At 42.2% G+C, this 23,840-nt stretch overlaps 1 protein-coding gene across 1 annotated transcript in view; it reads right to left on the reverse strand.

The window, feature by feature from the left end:
- Nucleotides 1-1,419: 1,419 nt before the first annotated feature.
- The window catches only part of LOC145344144 (cyclin-dependent kinase inhibitor 1-like), a 77,335-nt gene continuing 54,914 nt past the window's right edge, over nucleotides 1,420-23,840 (reverse strand). Inside the window, exons 2-3 of the mRNA XM_080191026.1 lie at nucleotides 16,983-17,386; nucleotides 1,420-4,186 (exon numbers count right to left, since the gene is read on the reverse strand). Of these exons, the coding sequence (XP_080047152.1) occupies nucleotides 4,128-4,186; nucleotides 16,983-17,379 (456 nt within the window). The 5' untranslated portion in view covers nucleotides 17,380-17,386 and the 3' untranslated portion in view covers nucleotides 1,420-4,127. The remainder of the gene's footprint in view (nucleotides 4,187-16,982; nucleotides 17,387-23,840) is intronic.

A 23,840-nucleotide genomic window follows, 5' to 3' on the forward strand; every position in this document is an offset into this window, starting at 1 on the left:
TCAGTTCATCTTCCCCCAGCACACATACCCACTACCCAAACCCCCCACATGCATTCATTCCATCCACTCAGCTCCCACTTACTCAAACTGTCCCTCCTTTCTCAGCTCCCCACTCATGCCCTCCTTTTCCATTCAGTCCACCCATGACTCATGCCCTCCCTACTCACCCTCATTGCACTCATCCTCTCCTCTTTCTCCACCTGGCTTTCTCTACCATGCAAAAGCAGTGATAATGTTGGATAGGAAAAGGTTTGAATTATGCTGAAACTTTAAATGTTTATAAAACATTAACTGATGTCAGGGAGAAGCAATTGTCAGGGTCCAAATCGCATGCCCCCCAGGGGCCAAGCCTTGGTCCTGCTCCTCCCAGCCCCACTTCCCTGCAGGCCCCAGCTCCCAGTCCCTGGTCCTGAATCCCTGCTCTGGGTCTGTAGCCACTCCAGCAGTACTTCCTCAACAATGAACATCAGCTCTTCCTCCTCCCTACCTCAGTGACCAGCAGTAGTTTCTCCTTGGCTGTTACCACTTGGGTCCACAATGCCAGGGAGGAGGAGCCACCTAAGAGCTCGGCCTGGGGGCTCAAAACCCAGTGGGTCAGGGAGTGGAGCCTCTTCCACCAGTGGGTGCTTGGCTAGAACCAGGGTTGTGAGCCAAGTCAGAGGCAGTGCAATGTGGTGACGGCAACCAAGGATAGGATTTGGTTCAGGCCAAGGCTAGCTAGAATCTCCCTTCCTTCTAGGGCTGCAGCATGAAGTTGTGATGCGGCTGAGTCACTCCACTGGTAATGGAACCTCAGATTGAGTGGGAAGATCCAATTGTTAGAATAGAGCTGTAGAATCCCTACAATGCAGAAGGAAGCCATGCAGCCCATCAAGTCTCAAAAGAGCATTTCATGTAGGCCCGCCCCCAGGCACTATACCCTGTGTATTTACCATGGCTAATCCATCTAATCTATAATACATCTTTGGACACTAAGGGGCAATTTACTGTGGTCAATCCACCTAACCTGCACAACTTTGATGTGCTGGACCCGGCTTCTGGTGCTGTGAGGCAGCAGTGCTAACTTCAGCAACCGAGATTCCTGCCACAGTGGAAGCATCAGAGAGATAGCAACCCCTGCATCTCCCAATCACAGAAACAAATTCAGATTGACAGCGGATTAAAGAGATAGGGGCTCAGTGACAGCTTCCCCAGCCGTGCAGAATTCAGAAAAAGGAGTGGAAATCTTTAATCCAAAAGTTGGGATTCCGTGAAATAGCAAAAATCTTGCAAAACTGGTTTATTCAATATTGACATACAGGCCAAAAATTTCCCAGTATAATTGCTGTATAGCCACCACTGAACGACTGTATATGGTTCAATCACTTCACCTCCTTACTCCTCAGCTGTGTAACAATGAATTACATCGAATCTACAAGAAAACATGCAAGTGTCTTTTATTCATAAAGATACCATGAGATATAACACGTCAGAGATTCTTCTATATAATTTAAAAATCTCATGAGTAATATAGATTACCATAGTTCCATAATTGATCCCTTGTCACCAGTGACAATGAGCCAGTTAATTACAACTGGTGATGATAAAATCAGTGAAGGTCCTCGTTTCCAATTGCTACTCAGTTAAGATGAGGCTCAGATGTTACGAGCTGATCTAATATCCCTCAGTTCTGGAATGGCCAGCTGACTCACGTACATGAAAAGTGGTCATTTGAGTGAAGAATCAAAAGGCTATTGACCCCAAGAAACCAAAGCTTGTATCAGTAATTGTTTTCAGGTGGGTGGATGGGTGGGGAGAATTTAGGAAGGTAAACCATGGATTATCTTACAGTTGAATAGTGAGTATCAGCAGCTCAAGCCATGGGTCAAGCTGGAGAGTTTTCTTGGTTATATGGCTATGTTCCACAGTAGTGCATTTGGCAATTATATCATTGGAGTCATCCACTGTTTTTAAACCTGTGTAGCCTATTCACCAATTCCAGTACAACTGATAAAACTCATTATAAAGAGCAGTGCCTCCTCCTCTGTCTTCCATTGACAACAGCTATTACAGGTATCAAAATATCTCTCTCCATTGTCATGTTGTGACTTTTACTAGATTTATTTTACATACCTCTATGTGATCTGATAACTGAAAGCAGATTTAACTATAATGTAACTTGGATCTCCCTTAAAGCAGGGCCAACAAACCCATATGATACTATTAACCCTCAGTTATCTGGATATGGGTAGGATGAATATTCCTTTATTAGCATTACAGCCTGGGGAAAACATCCGAGGAGGACCTGGTCTTTTGCGCTTTCGTCTAATCAGATGAGCGTAAAATGAACTCTGCATTCATTAGCTAAAGGAAAAAGGACACTGAAGACTGTTTAAAGAATCAGGTCATCAATCTCTTGTCTGCAGGGTGAGGATCAGAGACGTCTTTGAGCTTACAGGGAAAAGAAAATTATTCGAGGTGGAAGAAATTAGGATAGAAGATCATGACAAAAAAGCATGCAGGGAAGGTTAGTTGGCACTGTTACTGACATCTGGAGACAAGAACAAATGGCAAAAAGAGAAACAGAGGAAGATAGGAAATCAAAGGTTACAGGAAAGTTGACATGAGGAATGTTGGATCAGCCATGATCCTATTGAATGGCGGAGTAGGCTCAAGGAGGCTGAATGGCCTGCTCCTGTTCCTGTTTTTTAGTCTTGTAGACCAGTTTTCTCTGTCTGTAGATGTCTATATCACAAAAACGGAACTACAGCAAATATTAGTCCAATTATAATGACAATAAAATGACACAACATCAAATATTCACAAGCCGCACACCTTGTCTAACAAAGTGGTCTCCACTTGTGACAAAATAGCTCGGATTTCACAGGTTAAGGATGAATGATGACCTAAAATAAGAAAGTGGTTTCAGTAGTTATAAATTCTGAGGCAGCATTTCCTTCTATGAGACTTCACATAGCTAATATTATTCATCTTAAATACAGCTAGATCATTGTTTTTCATGGAGCTGCAGAGTTCTCAGGTTCTCTTCGGCCACGCAAGCTGAAAACAGGTTAAGTAAATAAGAATTTGGTAGTGCCCCTGCTGATTGAAACAATGGGCAAATCAGATCTCATTTCTGTATCTGCAGACTGCCTTCTGTGCCACTTGTCTGGTTAAGAATTAACACAGCAAAATGTTCATGGCGTCTATCCCTTCTCAAAAAATTCCACTGTGGACAGTTAAACAACACAGCAGGAGAAATTAGTAACACTCACTGAAGTTTAAAAAAAGTTAGATATGCAAAAGACAATAGGGTTCACAGAAAAGTCTCTGAAACTGAATCAGTAATTCTGGGGGAGGTATCTTTTGTGCTTCAGAGAGGGGTGAAGGTTTTTTCCAATTTATTCCTGAGTTTCTGTTCCTTTTGATCTAGTGGACCCAGGCAATGGTGAATCAAGCAGGCGTCAAGATTATCTGGCAGTCCAACTTCTTTTACCTTCTGTTCAAAGCAACAGTACTGAACTTTGGCGAATGTGAAATTTGTGATTGGACCACACTGTTGGTAATGCCAACTATTTTAACTTGATAATGCATTGTTGCCCTATAACACACTGTGCTTTTGCTTTGTGAAGGTAGATTCATTCAAAGGACTGCTTCAAGGAAAGAACGAGTAAAATCAGAATATATACTGATGTTCACCACGAAGAGAGTGCTACTAAAATTCATTCTGCACACAAAAACTTTATACAGTAAAGATTAGAGTAATTTCTTAAACAAAAATAGCAACAGTCTGGGTTTTACTTTCTTCAAGAACTCATTTTTTTGCCCTACAAATTTTAGATTTTACTTTTAGCATCCAAAAGAAATCCATAATAAGAAAATCAAAAATCCAACGTCCAAATAAAATGAGCTGTTTGATTATAGGAGTCTCAGCCAATTGGTAAACAACTGTATCATCTTGTTTAAAATAATTTGTACCTAATTTGTAATTAATTTTTAAATTCATTTGTAGAAAATCTGTAGTTTAACAAAAAGGTTTGAATATAAAATATCTTCCTGCTACATTTTCTTCAGGAACCCACGGCAGTTTTATTTCTAATAACGCTCAGTCCTTGTGAAACCATCTCTATGTCTTTCATCCAATAATACTACTTTTTTCTGCTGTGGTGGACTGCACACGCACATCTCTTCTTTGCTGAGTAATAATCTGTGGGAGAAACAGAGACAAACTGAGCAGACAGAACCAGTGCATCAATCACATACAACACATAGCAAAAGGCCTTTACTGTGATACAGGCAAACATTTTGCCCACTTTGGACATCCTATTGAAAAGATATATGGACCAACCTGCGTGGGTGATGAACGTGGGGATGTGTCAGCCCTGCCGACTTTGATTAGCTGACATTCCCAAACCTGGACAAATTCTCTACCTGGCCAGTAGGCAGTGGGAGTTTGGTAAGCGTCGGCTTCAGCCAAGAACTTGCACTTCTGTTGGTCAGAAGGAGCAGCTTCACCAGGTCTTCACCTTGGGCCTCTCTTCCCCTAGATTCTCCCCTTCCCTCATTATATCCACCACCTGGGTAAGCAGTGGTATAGTGATATTGTGCTGGATAATAACACAATATTATTGTTGTGGTATAATACAATTTATATTGTATAATATATATATAAATAAATAAAAGACCCATGTAAATGATAAGGATGCTTTCTCTTATATATCTGTTCAAGGGATATGGATGTCACTGTATTCATTGCCCAAACTTAATGGATCTGAGTAGCTTGTTCGGCCATTACTCTGAATTTAGAATCACACATAGGCTAGCCCAGATAAGGACGGCAGATTTCCTCCCCCAAAGGACCTTAGTGAACCAGATGGGTTTTTATGACAATGGTTTCATGGTCATCATTAGACTTTAATTCCAGATTTTTACTGAATTCAAATTTTGCCATCTACCCTGGTGGAATTTAAACCAGATCCCCACTGCATTCTCCTGAATCGGTAATCCAGCACAAAACCAATACACCACTGCCTACCCAGGTGGTGGATATAATGAGGGAAGCGGAGAATCTAGGGGAAGAGGGGCCCAAGGTGAAGCTGCTCCTTCTGACCAACAGAAGAGCAAGTTAATGTTGAGACATGGCAGGAAGGCAATGAGATCAGATTATTGGGTACAATAGCTTAGTGTTACAAGACTTATAATGCAGAGTTCTGTACCAAGAACCCGGAGAAGCAAATTCTGATCCTGGCAGCTTAGCTGGCCATGTTAAATTCATATAATTAAATAAATCTGGGGAAAAAAACATTGGTAGCTGTAATTACAACTATGAAACTAATAGAATGTTGTGAAGACCCATTTGATTTATTGATGCTTTTAGGGAATTGGGGAAAGGGATCTGCCAACCTTACCCAGCATGTGATTCCCTACCCACATTGATATGACTTACTCTTAACTTCTGAAATGGCCCAGCACACTATTCAGATAGACCAAACCACTGTGAGAAAGTACAGAAACAGTTCAAGAAGGTAGCTCACCGCCATCTTCTTCAGTGCTGTAAGAGATGGGCCATAAATAGTGACCTTGCAGCAACGTGTACATTCTGCAACTGAATTTTGAAAGACCTTAACTGCCCTCTTCCCCTATCTCTGTCAGGTGAAGGGTGGAGTAGTTAAAATTAGACTCAGGGTGCAAATGTGCCCTTAAATGACTCTGAAATGGGGCAATAAATGCTGGTCCAGCCAGCAACACCCACATCCCATGAACAATTTAAAAATTTGAATGTAACTTTCGGCCAGCCAAAAAAATCTTTCTCAATTTAATGTTATAGGCTCATTGCTAATTGAGGTGTTGACAGGCTATATAAGTACAACTGCCTCGGCTGGATAATAAATACAATGGCCAGAATTCTGTGACATGCCTCGTTGTCAAATCTCTGTTCATTGCAGCAGCACCAGAGAATCCCAGCTGCAGGTGAGGTCAGAGAATTCAGCCCTATATAGTCATCATTGGCAATGTGCTGTTCTGTGACATGGAATGGAAAGACACAATTGTGATCCACTTCGTGATATGATTATAGATACAGCAATAGCAACATTATCCATAGACTGTTGGGACATCTTCTGGTGACTCCAGAAGGAACATACATGGAGTAAAGCAGCTTTCTTCCTGTTTTGTGTCAGCTGAAGTTTCTGAAAAAGACACTACTATAATGAATCAGCTGAATGCTAAAAGTGAGATGAAGTTTTTGTATGTAGTCTGTAAAAACATTAAACCCAGTACAGATGTTTAAGTTTCCTGCTGTATTTTATTGTGCTGCTTTGCTGCAATGTGATTTTCCAGTGCCGGAGAGTGTTGAGGTGAGGATCCATTGTGCTCTTTTGCAGCAATGTGATTTTCCAGATATAGATAGGGAGGGATTTGACAAGGTTTACAGGACACAAGTGGCACTGGAAATCTAATTAAGCAAGTAGATATTTAACTTTTTGCCTTTCAATGCCTTCTCATGTTTCTCCTTTCCCGCACACAACCCCCTTCCCACCAACTAAGCGCTCCGTGTCCTTTTCCTCCTGGTTCGTCCACAATCTCATTACTTATTCTGACCCTCTTCACACCCACCATCCTTCCCATCCACTTTCCCCCCACTCACCACCTGCAACCTAACCTAAAATACTTCAGTAGTCTATTATGTTTAACAATTTGAAAGCAAATCAACGATTTCCTGTATCAGATGGAAGGTTAATGTCAGGTCAAGGGGTGGGAAGCAGGGGTGTGTTGGAAACAGCCAGATCAAAGATGTCAAAGGCACAGACAAAGCAGAGAGCATAGCAGATGACCAGTCTGAGGTCCAAAGGAGTAAGGTAGAACCAAATGGCTGATGCTGTAATAAAGTATGCAGCAGACAGGAAACTGGCTGAGAACAGGTGGTAAGAAGTCTCACAACACCAGGTTAGAGTCCAACCAGTTTATTTGATAGTAAGCAAGCTTGTGGGTTTACTATCAAATAAACTAGTTGGACTCTAACCTGGTGCTGTGAGACCTCTTACTGTGTTCACCCCAGTCCAACGCCAGCATCTCTACATCATGAGAACAGATGGGAGAGGGTCAACAGTGACAGAAGCAGGCCCAGTATAGACCATTGGTAGTGGGGACCTCGTAAGAGGCAACCAAAAAATGTAAAAAGTTTAAATGTCATTCAACTCCAAGGTATGAAGCTGATCTTAAAGTGCCAACTCGGCTGGGAAGCAGTAGACAACAGTGACACCTATCTCTGAAATGAAGCAGTACAGGACTTCAGAGGCAAGTAAAAAAATCAAAGGAAAATGTGACAACAATAGGATAAAAATGTAAGCATGCACACTGCATATGAAACATTAGGAAGTGTGCACAAATGGCAGATTTTTAATATATTACTCTAAGTATGCACTTAGTGTTTATCTCCTACCTTACAGCATTTATAGTTTAAAAGAAGGGCTTGCAAAAAAGTTCTGGTCATAATTTTGACAGCTGCTGGCAAGATGGTGGGCAATCAGAGTAGATCTGCTTGTCACCTCTAGTTGTTGCAAAACTCCGAGAGCAAACAGTCTCTTTATGCACAGCTTCCAGGTGAGGTGAAGTTAGAATCGTCCGGCAGTATGCTGATACTTTCTGTGTCGCCCTCCCGTTGGCGTTCTTTTTTACTGCTCGTCCCCTTCTTGGTGTATTCCAAAGGGAATGCCAATTGGAATTAATAAGTCTGCAAATTGAGTACTAGCTTAGAGAACATCAAAACAGTAAAAGGAGTCAAGTTGAATGGTTCATTTATAAAGTTGTTGCAGTTCAGCATCTTGACGGCGCCTCCAGCTTTATGGATACAATCACGGATACAGCAATGGAGAATTCCTATTTTCTACAAAGCTCCCGACAGGAGGTCTAAAGGCAAAATGATGGAAAACGTGATGCCACCATTTATGAATTACTTTAACTTCTTACTGTAGTTAGTGCACAGGTGCTTCTCACTTTTGCTGGAAAGTCACATGGGAAGCAAATATGGAGGCACTGAACTGCATGCACAGTGTTCTCCCAGCCTATTTTCTGCCTCAGTTATGCTGAAAAATATGGACAATAAACATAGGTGCATACTTTTAATTATAAGCTACAAGAAACAGGGTTAATATTTCAGGTTGATGACCATTACTTTAGCTGTCATGGCAACTACCTTACTATCTGAGAGAGATTGTAATAACTATCCTCCATGTTTAAAAGTAAACAAAGGGTGTAAACTATGTGTAGTGAAACTGCAAACACATAATTTATATGCATTAATGATTTTATTACACAAGGTTAAAAGAAAACTTTTTTCTAAGTTAACACTCACAGTGGCACAGTGGTTAGCACTGCTACCTCACAGCGCCAGGGACCTGATTCCCAGCTTGGGTCACTGTCTGTGCAGACTCTGCACATTCTCCCCATATCAGTGTGGGTTTCCTCCCTCAGTGTACTCGAACAGGCGCCAGAGTGTGGCAACTAGGGGATTTTCACTGTATTAATCTAAGCGACTTGTGACTCTATTAATCGATAAACTTTAAAACTTCAAAACCATCACTACTTAAAACCATTCATGGTGGGGCAAATTGATATACTGACACACAGTGGTATTGGGGCTTTGGAGCTTTCCCGTGAGCTGTCTCAGTGTTTAGAGGTGAACAGATGAGTTGAAAATTGCTAGCTGTAAACAGAAACTCCACAATGGCCGAGGAATACAGTGTACAGCCCACTGGGCTCCCAACTATAGAGGCTAAAAACACTATCTGGTTCAACCAGTATCTTCAGAGAGGGAGACAGAGTCAATAGTGGGCATTTTATCAGGTGCTAGTATTGGTTCTTGATCCCTTCCAGTGTCCCACATGCAGGCAAACTTTCATGTACTTTTTGTACAAAAATTACATTTTGGCGTTTAACAATTTTGTTACTTGAACTTTTATATTTATAAAATCTGCCGTTTTATCAATGATATTGCTTCATGGCCTTTTGGATAAGATCAAGTGTGGTATCAATATGCTGTGCTTGGTTGAAGTCAATAGGTTACAATTTAGCTTCATTTAAAGCAATTTTTTAAAGTGGCATCTCGGCCTTTTGGCTAAGATGCAAATGAGATCAACCATTGGAGGAGGAACTATGCCTACTTCAATCAGCTTGGATCATGTAGATCAAGCCCAAAACAGGAGGTGAGAGCCCTGACTTGTCAGCTTGGATCGGGAATGTCTCAACCTCTGAATTAGATTTGATTGGATTGAATTGGAATAAAAATAAAACAAAAAAAAAGAGTAAAATTATAATCTGTCTGTACAGGTAGTAAAATGTTACTCAAGAGAAAATTAGTTGGCACAAATGGAATCTAGTATAAAGCAGTCCAGATCTGGGTTAACCAGAAACTATTCTTGAAATACTTCAGAGAAGCCTGGTGGACCGACATTTCATTAGTTTCATGACCTCAGCTCCGAACAATTTTTAAAAATTTAAATAGCAGAAGTACATGCATGAATATTCAACTATCACTTGCAATTTATAATTTTTTTTACACATGTGTGGGGTATCGTTATGTACCGTGTTCCAAATCATTTTAATCCCTAGACTAAAATTCCAGTTCTTTTATAAAACACAGACACTTCGTATGACACAGTGTAAGCTTTCACACAGGTGAAGGAACTTTGCATAGTTGCCATGAAAATCGCAGTGCATTTCTAGAAATATTTTTATAGACTTCTACGGTTCTTGAAAGAGAAATTCAAAAGCTGCAAAGATTTTTTAAAATGATACATTATATTTGAGATTTGTATTGGAAATGCTTTAAGTTCTTAGCAGAAATTTTCACTGACTGGATTCTACTGGGAAGCATAACAATTAACAGATTACCATTTGCAATGTTGAGGCAGAGGCATTGAAATTCTGTACTTAAAACTACTTTTTAAACTGGGGCTGCTACTTCAATATTGTCAAATTTAATAGTGAAAATAAAGGTTTTGGCCAGAATTCTCAACTGTTGTATGCCCTGCTACTACTCTCAGCACGAACGGAGAATTTGGCGCTCAGTCAAAATGCCATTCACTGCAGCGTGACTGGAGAATCTCAGCCGCAAGCGAGGTTGGAGAATTCCAGCCTTTAAGTTTCAAATTAAAAATACAAACTCTTAGTGGACCAATTTTCAGACTCTATAAAGTGGAGATTTTGAGGCCTTCCAAACAGTGAAATGGGGCAGTAGCTCCCTAATGATAGTGGGGAAATAGTTACTGCCTAGTTCCTGTCATCACTGTGACACCAATCTTACACCCCGGGCAACTGTGGCCAATTGGAATGCCCATCTAGGTCTGTCAGTGGATCCACAAAATGCAATTTGGGGTCCCATTACTTACACACTAGTGGATTTGCCATCTTATGGGAGTGCTGGGCAGAGTGTGCACCTCCTGAGTCTGAATCCCCAACCAGGGATCTACATTCTTTCAACCTGTTAACCATTGAATCAAAGGTGGTTCCAATTTTCTGCCTGTTACCTACTTACTGAATCCTAATGAGGTCTGGCCCTCAAAATGCACTGTGCCTCTAGTCTTGTGGTCAACGGGAGCACTTTGCTGGCTGGCCACCCAACATTTGTGCTCCAAGAAAATCTACTCCAATCTCTGACTGATTGACAACTAATGAAATGAGAAAACATACAAATCAAACTTTGTGTCAAAGCATGGTGTATAAATTGTTTAAATTTTCCTAATGATACTTTCAAAATAAGTCAGCAAAAAAATACAGACTGCTGTATTAAACTGGAAAAAAAAACATTCTTAGGTCAAATCAACTAAGTGAATAGGTCCCCATAGTTTAACTATATGCAGAATCACAGAATCTTTACAGTGCAGAAGGAGGCCATTTGGCCCCTCGGATCTGCATTGGCATTCTACCTAATCCCACTCTGCTGGCCTTATCCCCATAATATTGCAAATTTATTTTTTTCAGATAAGAATTCAATTCCCTTTTGAATAACTTGATTGAACCTACCTTCAACACCATTTCAGGAAGTTTGTTCCTGACTCGGGGTGAAAACCTTTCTCCTCACATCACTTTTACTCCTTTTGCCAATTATTTTGAATCTGTGCCCTCCATGGTCACGTGACTGAGAACACTTTCTCACTATTTATCTTCTCCATACCCCTCCTGAATACCTCTATCAAGTATCCTCTCAGCCTTCTTTTCTTCAAGAAAAACAATTTCAAACTCTCCAACCTATCCTCATAAATACAGTTCTTTAACCCTGGAACCATTCTTATGAATCTTCTCTGTACTCTCTTCAATACCTTCACATTCTTCTTCAAGCTTGATGCCCATAACTGGATGTAGTACTTTAGGTAAGGCCTAACTAGTGTCTTATACAAGTTCAACATTACCGGTTTACACTTGTACTCAATGTCCCTATTAAGAAAGCCTAAAATGCTATATGCTCTCTCAATGACACATGCATATATACACTGAGGTCCCACTGTTCCTGCACCTTCTTTAGAGTTCCTCCCTTCATTTAATACTGTTGCTCTATATTCTTCCTGCCAAAATTTATCACCTCACACTACTCTGTAAAAAACTTCTCCACCCAATCCACCTTTTGAAGTTCAAGACCATCCTCATCACAGTTGGCAACGTTTCCAATCTTTGCATTGTCTGCAAATTTTGAAATAGTGCCCAAAACAGCACAGTCCAGGTCATTAACATGGATCAGGAAGAACAAGGGTCCCAACACTGACCCCCAGGAACTTCACTACAAACCTTTCTCCAATTTGAGAAACAACCACTTATCATTATTCTTTGTTTCTTGTCACTAGCCAATTTCTTATTCAAGTGCCTACTTTCCCTTTTTTACATGAGTTAGAATTTTGCTCAGTGACACCTGTATTAAGTGCCTTTTTAAAATCCACACACACTACATCAATAACACCGCCTCTATCAACCTTCTCTGTTACTTCCTCAAAAAAATCCAGCAAGTTAAACACAATTTTCCCTAAATGAATCCATGCTGGCTTCCCTTAATCATCCTGCACTAGTCTAAGTAACTACTGACTTTGTCCCAAACTACGGCTTCCTGAAGTTACCCTACCAATGAAGTCAAATTAACTGGTCTGTAGTTGCCAGTTTTATTCTTGCACCCATTTTTGAACAAGGATGTAACATTCACAATTTTCCAGTCTTCTGGCATCATCTCGTGAGGAAAACTAGAAGATTATCACTAGTGCTTCTATAATATCCATTCTCATCTCAATATCCCTGGATGCTTCTCATCCAATGATGTGTGGGTTAGGTTGATTGGCCATGCTAAAATTGCCCCTTAGTGTCTTGAGATGCGTAGGTTAGCGGGATTAGCGGGTAAATATACAGGAATATGGGGATAGGGCCTGGGTAGGATTGCGGTTGGTGCAGACTCGATGGGCCAGATAGCCTCTTTCTGCACTGTAGGGTTTCTATGATTCTATGATCCAGTTCTGGTATCTTGTCAATTTTAAGTGAAGGTAGTCTTTTTAAAATCTCCTTCTCAATTGCAAATTCTTCTCGTGAACCAGTTACTTTATCTCAAACCTCAACAAGAGTAGCAGCCTCTTCCATTGGAAATACAGCTGAAAGTACACATTTAATACCTCCGTTATTTCCCTTGCCTCCACATACAAGTTTCCTTTTTTATCCCTAATGGGCCATACTCTGGTTTTTGCAAATTTTTAATATTTATATCCTTATAGAAGTCCTTTGGATTCCCTTTTATGTTAGCTGCCAGTCTCTTTTCATGCTCTCTCCTTGCTTTTTCTATTAGTTTTTTATTTCCCCTCTGGTCCTTCTATATTCAGCCTGATTCTCTATTGTTTTTTCTATGTGATACTTGTACTTTTTCCTTTTCGTTTTCACCTCTATCTCTCTTGTCATTCAAGGTGCTCTGAATTTATTTGTCCTATGTTTCCCCTTCAAGGAAATATACATTGACATTGCCTGCAATGTGTTTTCTTTGAAGGTGGCCCATTGTTCAGCCACTGTCTTTTCTGTCAACATTTGATTCCAATTCACTCGACACAGATGCATTCTCTTCCTATCAAAGTTGGCTTTCCCCCAATAAATAATCCTTGCTCTGGATCGCTCCTTGTCCTTTTCTGTTGCCAACATAAACCTTATGATACAATGGTCACTGTCTCCTAAATACCCTCCCACTAATATCTGATCCACTTGGGCCAACTCATTTGCCAGAACCATGTCCAACAGGCAGGCCCTCTTGATCGACTGGAAACATCCTGCTGCAGAAAATTATCTTGAACACATTCCAGGAACTCTCACCCCTCTTGTCCCTTTGTACACTTCCTATCCCAGTCTATATTTAGATAATTGAAGTGCCCCATTATAACTTTTTGCACCTTTCTGTAATTTCTTTGCAATTGTATTTTTCTCTATATCCCTTTCACTAGTTGGTGGTTTATATAGAACATAAGAACATAAGAAATAGGAGCAGGAGTAGGCCATCTGGCCCTTCGAGCCTGCCCCGCCATTCAATAAGATCATGGCTGATCTGTCGTGGCTCAGTTCCACTTTCCCGCCCTCTCCCCATAACCCTTAATCCCCTCTCTTATCAAAAACCCATCAACCCGCTTCTTAAAAATATTTAGCGAGGCAGCCTCCACCACTTCAACGGGCAGAGAATTCCAGAGATTCACCACCCTTTGAGTGAAGAAGTTCCTCCTCAACTCCGTTCTAAACCGCCCCCCCTTTATCTTGAGGCTGTGCCCCCTAGTCCTACTGCCTTTTTTGAGCAGGAAGAGTCTCTCCACCTCTATCCTATCCATCCCATTCATCATCTTATACGTCTCAATGAGATCTCCCCTCATTCTTCTAAACTCTAACGAGTACAAGCCTAGTTTATTCAGCCTCTCCTCATAGCTCAACCCCCTCAACTCCGGTATCAGCCTAGTAAACCTCCTCTGCACTCCCTCCAAGGCCAAAATATCCTTGCGCAGGTGCGGCGCCCAAAACTGCACACAGTACTCCAGCTGCGGCCTCACCAATGCCCTATACAGCTGCAGCAAGACCTCCCTACTTTTATATTCAATCCCCCTCGCCAATCAATGCTATTGCACCTTTTTCATTCCTTATTTCCAGCCAGAGAAATTCTGTTCTTTACACCTCTGGAACATCCTCTTTCTCCAGTACTAAAACACCATCCTTAATCAATACTGCCAATCCTCACACCATCCCCTTTTTCTTCCTTTCATGTCTCTCCTAAACACCTTGTACCCAGGAATATTTAATGCCCAGACCTGCCCTTCTTTAAGCTAGGTCTCTGTTATAGCAATAATATCACAAATTCATTTGTCAACCTGTGCCTGTAGTTCACTAATCTTATTAACCACACTCCTTGCATTCACATATGTGCACATTAACCCCCATTTAAGCTTTTTACTTTCCCCCTTACTTTGACCTTATCCAACAACATACTATTGCCTATTCTAGTTCTATCAAACTCTACAAGAATTCTATTTACCTTGATATTACTGTTTGATATATTCTCCTTATCAGTTAATTCTTCTCTACTTCCCACTGCCAGTTTTTTTCCTCTCCACTCAGAATCTCCTCTTAGGTCTCCATTCTACTGCCAATCTAATTTAGGCCCTCCCCAATGGTACAGACATTAGTCCCAGTCCTGTTAAGGTGCAATCCATCCTTCTTGTACAGGTGCCACCTGTTCCAGAACCTGTCCCACTACATCAGAAATCTAAAGCCCTTCCTCTGACTCAATTTCTCCAGCCATGTGTTGAAATGTTCAATCTTCCTATTCATGACACGGGAGTAATCCTGACATTACTGCTCATGAGGTCCTGCTTTTCATTTCCTTCCTAACTCTCTAAAATCTGCTTTCAGAACCTCATTTGTTTTCTTATCTTTGTCTGTGGTCCCAATGTGGATCACAGCCTCTGGCTTTTGCCCTACCCCAAAAGAAAGTCTCTCACTTACAAATTACAATACCTAACTGACATGATATAATACAATGATCTAAAAGTATGTTTTTGACCAGGCATAGATCAACAGTCCATCAGGAATTCTAGTATTGAACCAATTATCTATCACTAACATACTAAGGACCATTTATAAAGAACTTTAATGTGGAAAAATTTCCTAAGACACTTCACAGAGCAGTAAGGAAAATGGATCCCTTTTCAAGTCATAGAAACCTACAGTGCTGAATGATGCCATTTGGCTCATCAGGTTTGCACAGATCACAATCCCACCCAGGCCCTATCACCATAACCCAATGGGTTTAACCTAGCTAGTCTCCCTGACACCAAGAGGCAATTTTAGCATAGCCAATCCATCTAACCTGTACATCTTTGGACTGTGGGAGGAAATCAGAGCACCCAGAGGAAACCCAAGCAGACATGCGGAGAGTGTGCAAACTCCACACAGACAGTAACCCAAGCAAGTAATCAAACTTGGGTCCCTGGCGCTGTGAGACAGCAATGCTAACCATTGTGTCACCGTGCCACCCATGATCAGAGGGTTTGGTTAAAATGATAGGTTGTAAGACGTCTTAAAAGAAGATAGGCCAAGGGACTTGGGGAAAGGAATTCCAGAATGACATCTCGGAGGGTGAAAACATGAGTGGCAACAAGAAGGTGGGAAAGTTTGCATAAGTGGATGGAGTCAGGAGGAATGGAAAGTGCCAGCAGCAAAGGGGTTATATGTTCTATGAGGTTATGGAGAAAGGGAAAGCGAAGCCATGGAGGACTTCCAAGACATGAATTAGAATTTAAATTGTGAGACATTGTAAAGTGGAAGGCAATGAAGTGGGTGAGGGGATTTCAGCAATGGATTGTGCAGATGATGTTATGTAATTGTGGGCAGGCAAGCTTTGTGATGGAGTGAAAATACAGTTGGTCATTTAGATTAGGAACAAGCAGCATGACAAAGTTAAAGTCTGGTTCAGCTTGAGACAGTGGCAGGGAAGGGGAATACAGAAGGACTGGTATTTACATAGCATCTCTCCTGACCAAACATCCCAACTACTTTGCAGTCAACACTGTGGTGTACCAACTGTGGTCATGCAGGTAACTCACACAAACAGCAGTATGACATTGATTGGATAAACTGTTTTTGTGATTGATTGAGGGATAAATATTGGCCAGGAATAACTCCCCTGCTCTTCTTTGAGATAGTGCCGTGGGATCTTTTACATTCTGTTAAAAAAGTGTTGTTCCTTTCTCAGAGTTACAAGGCCAATGTACACTGTGGTCCGGGCAAGCCCCTAATCCATCTCTGATTGATCTGAAAACCAATTCAAATTCAAACTGACACCAATTCATGGTCCTCATAAGACAGACATACAAGATTCAAGTTGACAAGAACAGGCATTACACCTGTCCTCAAGCTTGATCCTATGCCCACTTTTACATTTACCTGAGAACGCTAACGTGGACTTGATTTAATATCTCGGGCTGGAATTTTATGACCGCTCCTGCCCTATCGCTGCCAGCAAGAACGGAGAATCAGCTAAATCTCTGTTCACTCTTGCAGGGGCAGAGAACTCCAGCTGCAAGTGAAGTCAAAGAATCTGCCCTCTCATCTGAAAGCAACGAGAAAATGCAGCCCACCCATAGTCCTGCACTGGACTGACAGCCCAGAAATCCTGAAGTGGTACTCAAATCCACAACCTGGGGTTCAGGGAAGAGTGCTAGCAACTAAGTCATGGCTGACATTCGGGGGGACAGATGTGGAGGCTAAACGTGAGCAATATTTGGCCTTTCCAGTGTTTAACTGGGGGGGATAAAAATCAGTCCAGACTGCACAGAGCCAGCACTGTGGTATAGAGGTAGTGGGCAGGTTGTCTGGTTCTCCATCCGCGTGAAAAATGAACCACCCCTGGTTGTCAAACTGATGCAGATGCAAGTACAAACCTGAATAAAGTACAGAGTGAATCTGTACAAAAGTGAATATCACCAGTAATGAGATGGAAATCCACAGTGTACCTGTTATGCAAGTTTGTCTCCTCCTCTTGGGTTCGGGCATCGCCTGGCTTTTTATTTCCTTGATGGGGGACACTGGATGATCAGAGTTACTGTTCACTGGAGCCTCTCGCAGTCCACACAAATGTTTCCTTCTGCTGATAACGCGACTCCTGTAAAAAGCTGGGACATCTTGGCATTTCAGTTCTTCCCACTCCAGAGTCCCTTCCGACGGGACTTCCCTCCCGAAGTCATAATTCCACTTCTGCCCGGCAGCTTCGATGTTTGCCCGGAGTAAGTGCTGAAAATCCTGCTGCAACTGTTCGTGGTCCACGGGGCCGAACAAGTTTCTGCGGACCTGGTCCGCCTTGCCCTTCAGGTCCATTTGCAGATTCTCCTCTTCAGCACGTAGACCCATCATGGTGTCCCTGAATTGAAAAAATACACAAGCAGGGAGGAGGGGGGGGCGGGGGGGTGGTGAGAGAAGGAAAGAGGTTTTACATCAAAAACTGTAACAAATCATAACAACACCTGACAATGACCCATCCACCTTTCTCTTTGGGGAATTCATATGCTTATTGCACTGCCCCAGCACGAAAGTTAGGAGAAAACTCCCAAACTCCAGGAGAGGAGGATGAATTAATCTTACCGAGTTGTGTATCTGATAAACCTGCAGCTACAAGCACTTTGTGACCTTTTAGTTCAGCCAGACAATCACTGGGAGTCAGGTCTAGCCGGTTGGATGGTACAGTTTATGGGCCCGCAGTGTGTGTGCACTGCTCCCCGCCCCGCTCCCCGCAGCAGCCGCCTGGATCTCGCCTTTCCCCGCCAGCGGTTCAGTGGCGCTAAGTGCCACTAACTGAAGGTTGTGCAATAATCACATTCCACACACCGCAGGCAGCAGCATTTCCCGTTACAAACACACAGTGACGCACCAAGCTTTCTACTCCGTGCGGCTGACTTTATAAACAGTCACTGGGGAGGAATCATTCAGGACGGAGGGAGAGACAAAGTTAGACACGAACTGCCCCCTCCCCACACTTCCCCTACAGTAAGGCTCACTCAGCATTTCCCAGCCCCCCCCCCTTCCACCAACACCCATTGCCTACTCCTCCTGCCATTGTTTCCTCCTCCCCACTTGCTCGTTACTCAGAATCCAGCATCGCCCAAATGCCCTTTTGAAAAATAATCTCCTGCCCTTTTGAAACAAAATATATATTTATCTCCTTTTGGAAACCACAGAGGCGACTCCGTCTCCATTTTTCAAAGACATATACATCGCCTCTGGCTATTTAAAGTTTAGCCCGGCCACCCTGCAGGTTGCCAGTGGCATTACTCTGCTAGACAGTTCGTGTTTTGCGGTAAACAGTATTACACCGGCCGCTTCAGCTGCCTCGGCTCACAGTAGGATTTCCAGGTTCCCCACGTGATAACATCCCCGACACATCCGAGACTGCAGCTGTCAGTCAGACAGGTTGACGCTCCGATTCATTCTGCAGACTGTAACACATCACAAATGCAATTGCACTGCAAACTGTGCACCACCACCAGACACCACACCGGTACACTAAATGCTGCACCACTCGCACTTCTATCGAGCAGGCCACGGGGAGATGTGTCACAGTACATTACAGGGTGGAGGAAAAATGATGGGGGAACGCATGGATAAGGGAAAGATTACGATGAGATGATGAGTGAATCAGAAATGTAACTGCATTTACAAATTGGTTTTCACTTCCTACAGCTGTTTTTGAACTATACTTATTATAAATACATTATACTAAGGAAACTTAGCACTATCCAGGATAAAGCAGTGCACTTGATTGGCACCCCATTCATCACCTTAAGTATCCAGTCCCTCCACCACCAGTGGACAATGGCAGCAGTGTGCACCATTTGCAAGATGCACTGCAGGAACGCACCAAGGTTCCTTCCACAGCACCCTCCAAACCAATAACCTCTAACATCCACAAGGGCAAAGACAACAGGTGCTTGGCAACACCACCACCTGCAAGTTCCCCTCCAGGTCACACACAATTCTGATTTGGAAATATTTTGCTTTCCTTCACTATTGCTGGGTTGAAATCCAGCAACTCGCATCCTAACAGCACAGTGGGTGTACCTACACCACATGGATTGCAGCGGTTCAAGATGCAGCTGGTCATCACGTTCTCAAGGGCAATTAGGGATGGGCACAAGTGCTAACCTTGCCAATGATACCCACATCCTATGAATAAATTAAACAATATGGCAGCCAATTTATGCACAGAAGATCTCACAAACTGCAATGAGATGATTGATCAGCTAACCTGTTTGTTGTCCTGCTAGTTGAAGGATACAATTCTGTCAGGGCATCAGGAGAATCTGCCTTTTAAATAATGCTTTGGGGTATTTTATCTAGACCCAAGACAGCACCTCATCTGAAAGACACTGCAATACACCTCGCTCGGAGTGCAGCTGTCACTCTCCAAATGATGCACTTAAATCAATTTCCTCTGAGTCTGGCTGATCGAATTCAGTCCAGTAGCTGCAGTTTTGCCCCCTTAAATTGTAGGAAATTTCAGCTCACCCAAGTATTATTGTTGAGCAGGCAGTTGGGAAATGCAACAACTGGAAAGGCAGAAGCAACAGATGGAGAGGCAGATGAACTTGGTGCTTTGACACACAAGCTCACACACAGTGCATTAATAATCAGATGGAACTTTGGGGTGCACTGCAGTTGAGGGCATGGGAGAAGAACTCATTTAAGAAGACGGAAGGCAGGATTTTCGGGTCTTACGAAGGTCATGAATGTGAGTGCACAAGGCCTGAAAACACCAATGCCAGCCAGCATGCTGGTTCCCAACCTTGTTTAGGCACTGACTGCTCTGAGGTAGATTTTGGGGCTGGCAGGGCTGTCTGCCCTCATGAGGCAGACAGTCAATTAGGCTCATTAAGAACCTTGGTAAAGGTAACTTTAAAAGACTGACTGTGATTTTTCATTTGGCCTCTGGTTTCCTGATGTAGCAAAGGACCGTTTGACTGGCTAGATGTAGCACCCAGTGCCAGGCTGAGGTGCCAGCACTCCCAGGAAGTGGAAAGGCCCTCCCTGCCTCCTTGGGAGGGTGTGTAGTGAAAGGCTACTTTATACAGGGATTTCACTTCTTATACTTTAGGGGTGGCACAGTGGTTAACACTGCTGCCTCATACAACCAGGGACCCAGGTTCAATTCTGGCCTCAGGTCACTGTCTGTACTGAGTTTGCACTTTTGCACGTGTCTGCGTGGGTTTCCTTTGGATGCTCTAGTTTCCTCCCACAGTCCAAAGATGTGAGAGTAAGGTTGATTGATTATGCTAAATTGAACATAGTTTTAAGAGGCATTAGCAGGGTAAATGTGTGGGGTTATAGGAATAGGGCCTGGATGGGATTATGGTTAGTATAGACTTGATGGGCCAAATGGCCTCCTTCTGTACTATTGGGATTTTAAGTTCTATCCTCATAGTGCTGGCCTGGTTGCTTTCATTATTTTTTATTTATGATTTTTCAATCCCAGTGAGTGACTGTTTCTCTCTCGGGGTGGGTTTAGGATCCAGAATCAGGCCTAATTCCTGTTTCCCACCCTCACAGTGAAAACTGAGCTCATAATGTGTTCAAATCACGAAACTAAGTACCTTGGAGGTGGACTGGAGAAATATTGGAGTAGCAAGGTCTTGATGCAATGGGCAGGGCAGAAAGAAGATAAAAGAGTATTGAAAATTTAATGGAAGATGACTACAGAACTTAATCAAGTGCTGAAAACTGCATATAGTTTTTGATTGTGACAGCAGTGAATACTTTTTAACAGAAATGGTTTGTATGCCAAACTACACATAATATCAGAAGGACTTTGCCAACCGAATACAATATCACAATTGAGACTGTCAACAAAACACACTAATAAAATACACCAAGTGTGACTAAAGATATGAGGGCTCATACATGCATTGTAAACTGCACATATTGAACAGTGATTACATACTATGTATGTGCACATATGCAATATATTACATTTCTCCTTTACATACTGTACATATATTGTAGTTAGAAATGGTAGAAACCTGCAACCCCATAAAAGTAGCGTTTATTTATTAGTCACAAATAAGGCTTACATCAACATTGCAATGAAGTTACAATGAAATTCCTCTAGTCGCCACACTCCCGCGTCTGTTTGGGTCAATGCACCTAAGTAGCAGGTCTTTCAGACTGTGGGAGGAAACCGGAGCACCCGGAGGAAACCCACGCCGACACGGGGAGTACATACAAACTCCACACAGACTGATCCAAGCCGGGATTGAACCCAGGTCCCTGGAATTGTGAAGCAGCAATTAAATATCACACACAAAACTGGTCTTATTGTAATAATACACGGCTACTATATAGAATAACAAGTGTGTTATAAACTGACTTGGGAAACTACACATAAATTGCATGTGGCTCAGCTTTCCAAACCCCGTGCTACCAGCTGACTATTGCAAGCAGCATGCGACTTAGCAAAAATTGCAAAAGCTTTATTCTGCCATGCAGAACAACTATGGATGCTGTTTTGATATTTTTCTGATGAGCCATCAGTGGCATCGGGCCTTGCAGCACTCCTTTTTACTGGCTTTGAAATTCTTATGAGGGTACCTCTGATATATTTCGAGTAAATTAAGTACATGATATAAAATGACCCATTTCTCTGAGGGTTGCATTGATCTGTCAGTGAAGCTATGGTAGAAGATCAGAAATCTTGCAGAATTTCCACGTCTACAAATTTGCAATCTCAATTTCCCCCAGAATATTTACACAATAGCATTCAATTCACACGCCCCGAGAATGCTTCCTTATCAAGGTAATGCTTTGCTCATACGAAAAGGGGACGGCACCGCGTCGGCTTCTACTGAATTTCGCTGCAACTTTTCTGAAAAGTCATCGAACTGAAACGTTAACTCTTTCTCCGCAGATGCTGTCAGAGCTGCTGAGTATTTCCAAAATATTTCTGAAGCGTAATGTAATTGTAATTGGTGCAAAATCAACTTTGAAAACTCCCAGGTGAACAGTTCCATCGTCAGTTAATTTTCAAATAAAAGCTTCTAATGCTATCAAAGTTGGCGAACACGTCAGACCCTTTAACGCATGTAAATGTTTGGCTGCCGATAAACGGAGCACAGTGCACACCTCCAGGCATACGTTACTGTTTACAGCTCCGTTTGTATACCCATAGCTAGAGAGTGCACTGAAGTCAACGGTTCCCAATATCCTACCTCCATCTGTCCCTTTTGCATCCTCGATCTTAAAGCAATGAAAAAAGATTGTGTTAAATGAGAAACCCTGGATATTTATTTCGGATCGCCCCGAACATACAACGCACTACAAAACCCACAAACCCTGCCCCTATTGCATGTAGTGAAGGAGAGTGCTCGAAGCTGTTAGACTGCTTTAGCTGCTTGTTTCCTGCCATGATTAGTTTGCAGCAGTGGCCACATTGTTTATTTGTGCCGAATCCTCTTCCACACGTGCACCAGACACGTGAGTGAGAACTCGCTCCTGGAACTTGGCTCATGGCCAGAGTCAACAGAGACAGGGAAGGGGGAGAAAAGAGCTGTGTAATTCTACAATCACTAGCTCCGTGTGTCTCAGCGCACATATTTACATGTTCATATAGGATGCGAGCTTTAACTCTTAAACCCACTCCCCGTACTGTCCCAGTTAAGTGTTGCAATTGTTGGTTTGCTCTGTGTCGGTGTGTGTGTAATGCTCAGCAGGGGCGTGGAACAGCCTGTTATTCCAGTAAGATTGACACAAATGGTGATGGTTTTAGCTGGAGCAATTGCCTTAAATGTGAATACTGCATTGCTGCAGATCCCTGGATCCCTAGCCCTGCATCCCGTACCATTAAATCTGACATTACTTAGCGAGTTTCATATTAAACAATTAAATAGGTTTTCCATTCCCAAAGTGTCAGCAAATTTAAAGAGAAAAGTTTATTAACATTTATAATTATTTGTTTAAAATGATCTTTCCATAAAATAATTTCTGGCGGAGGAACCAGGTGATTTATAACAAAGTAAGGCGAATTTTCCATCAAATCTTAATAAAGTGAAATCTCATGGGCCTTGTAACCCCACCCCTTATATCGTGACGTAAAAATCTTAAGGCTGAAAAGGAACATAGCATTAAATGGAAGAACTCGCAACAGACTATAAAATGTATCAGTGTTTCAAAAATCTTGCATGCTGTTTCATGATGCATCGCACCTTACGTGTGCATAGCAACAAATACATAGATCACAACCAGACTAGAATACACACCCAGGTCCGGATTTTGCGTTCGCAATTACAGCGAACGCCAGTGTACATTGCCCTGAAACTAACAGCAACTTCTGAAGGCCACAGTTAAATGCAGAAACCCAGAAGTTGTTGCCAGTGATTCTATGCTTCTCAATAGGTGTTGAAGTCTCTGTAAATGGAATCATTGGACGACTGATAATTTCCCCTTTGGTGCTGTAATATTGCTGTTAAAACCCCCTGAAATTTTTGGATCACGTTAATGAAGTGTAACTTTTTAATAGTATACTGAATCATAACAAGTGCAAAAGAACCTTACTGGCCCTGGAAAATAATTTTTATTTGTGTACTGTCCCATTTTCCATTGTTTCCAATTTTAAAAATAAGTTTGTAATATTTCAACTTCAAATGTATATCCCAATTTTTTTTACCTCTGTAAAATTGATCAAGAATGAGGGATAAATCAGCGCATTTTATTTCCTGGTTTGCTGACTGTACGAATCTTTCAGCCTGATTGGTTGCATACCCTGCTTTGTGGTATCACTATTGCTAGATGCCTCAATATCTCTTTGACTTGGCAGCAGATTTGAACTATCA

The sequence above is a fragment of the Carcharhinus amblyrhynchos genome, chromosome 6 (assembly GCF_965287045.1).
Source record: "Carcharhinus amblyrhynchos chromosome 6, sCarAmb.v2.hapA, whole genome shotgun sequence".
NCBI classification, from domain to species: Eukaryota; Metazoa; Chordata; class Chondrichthyes; order Carcharhiniformes; family Carcharhinidae; genus Carcharhinus; species Carcharhinus amblyrhynchos.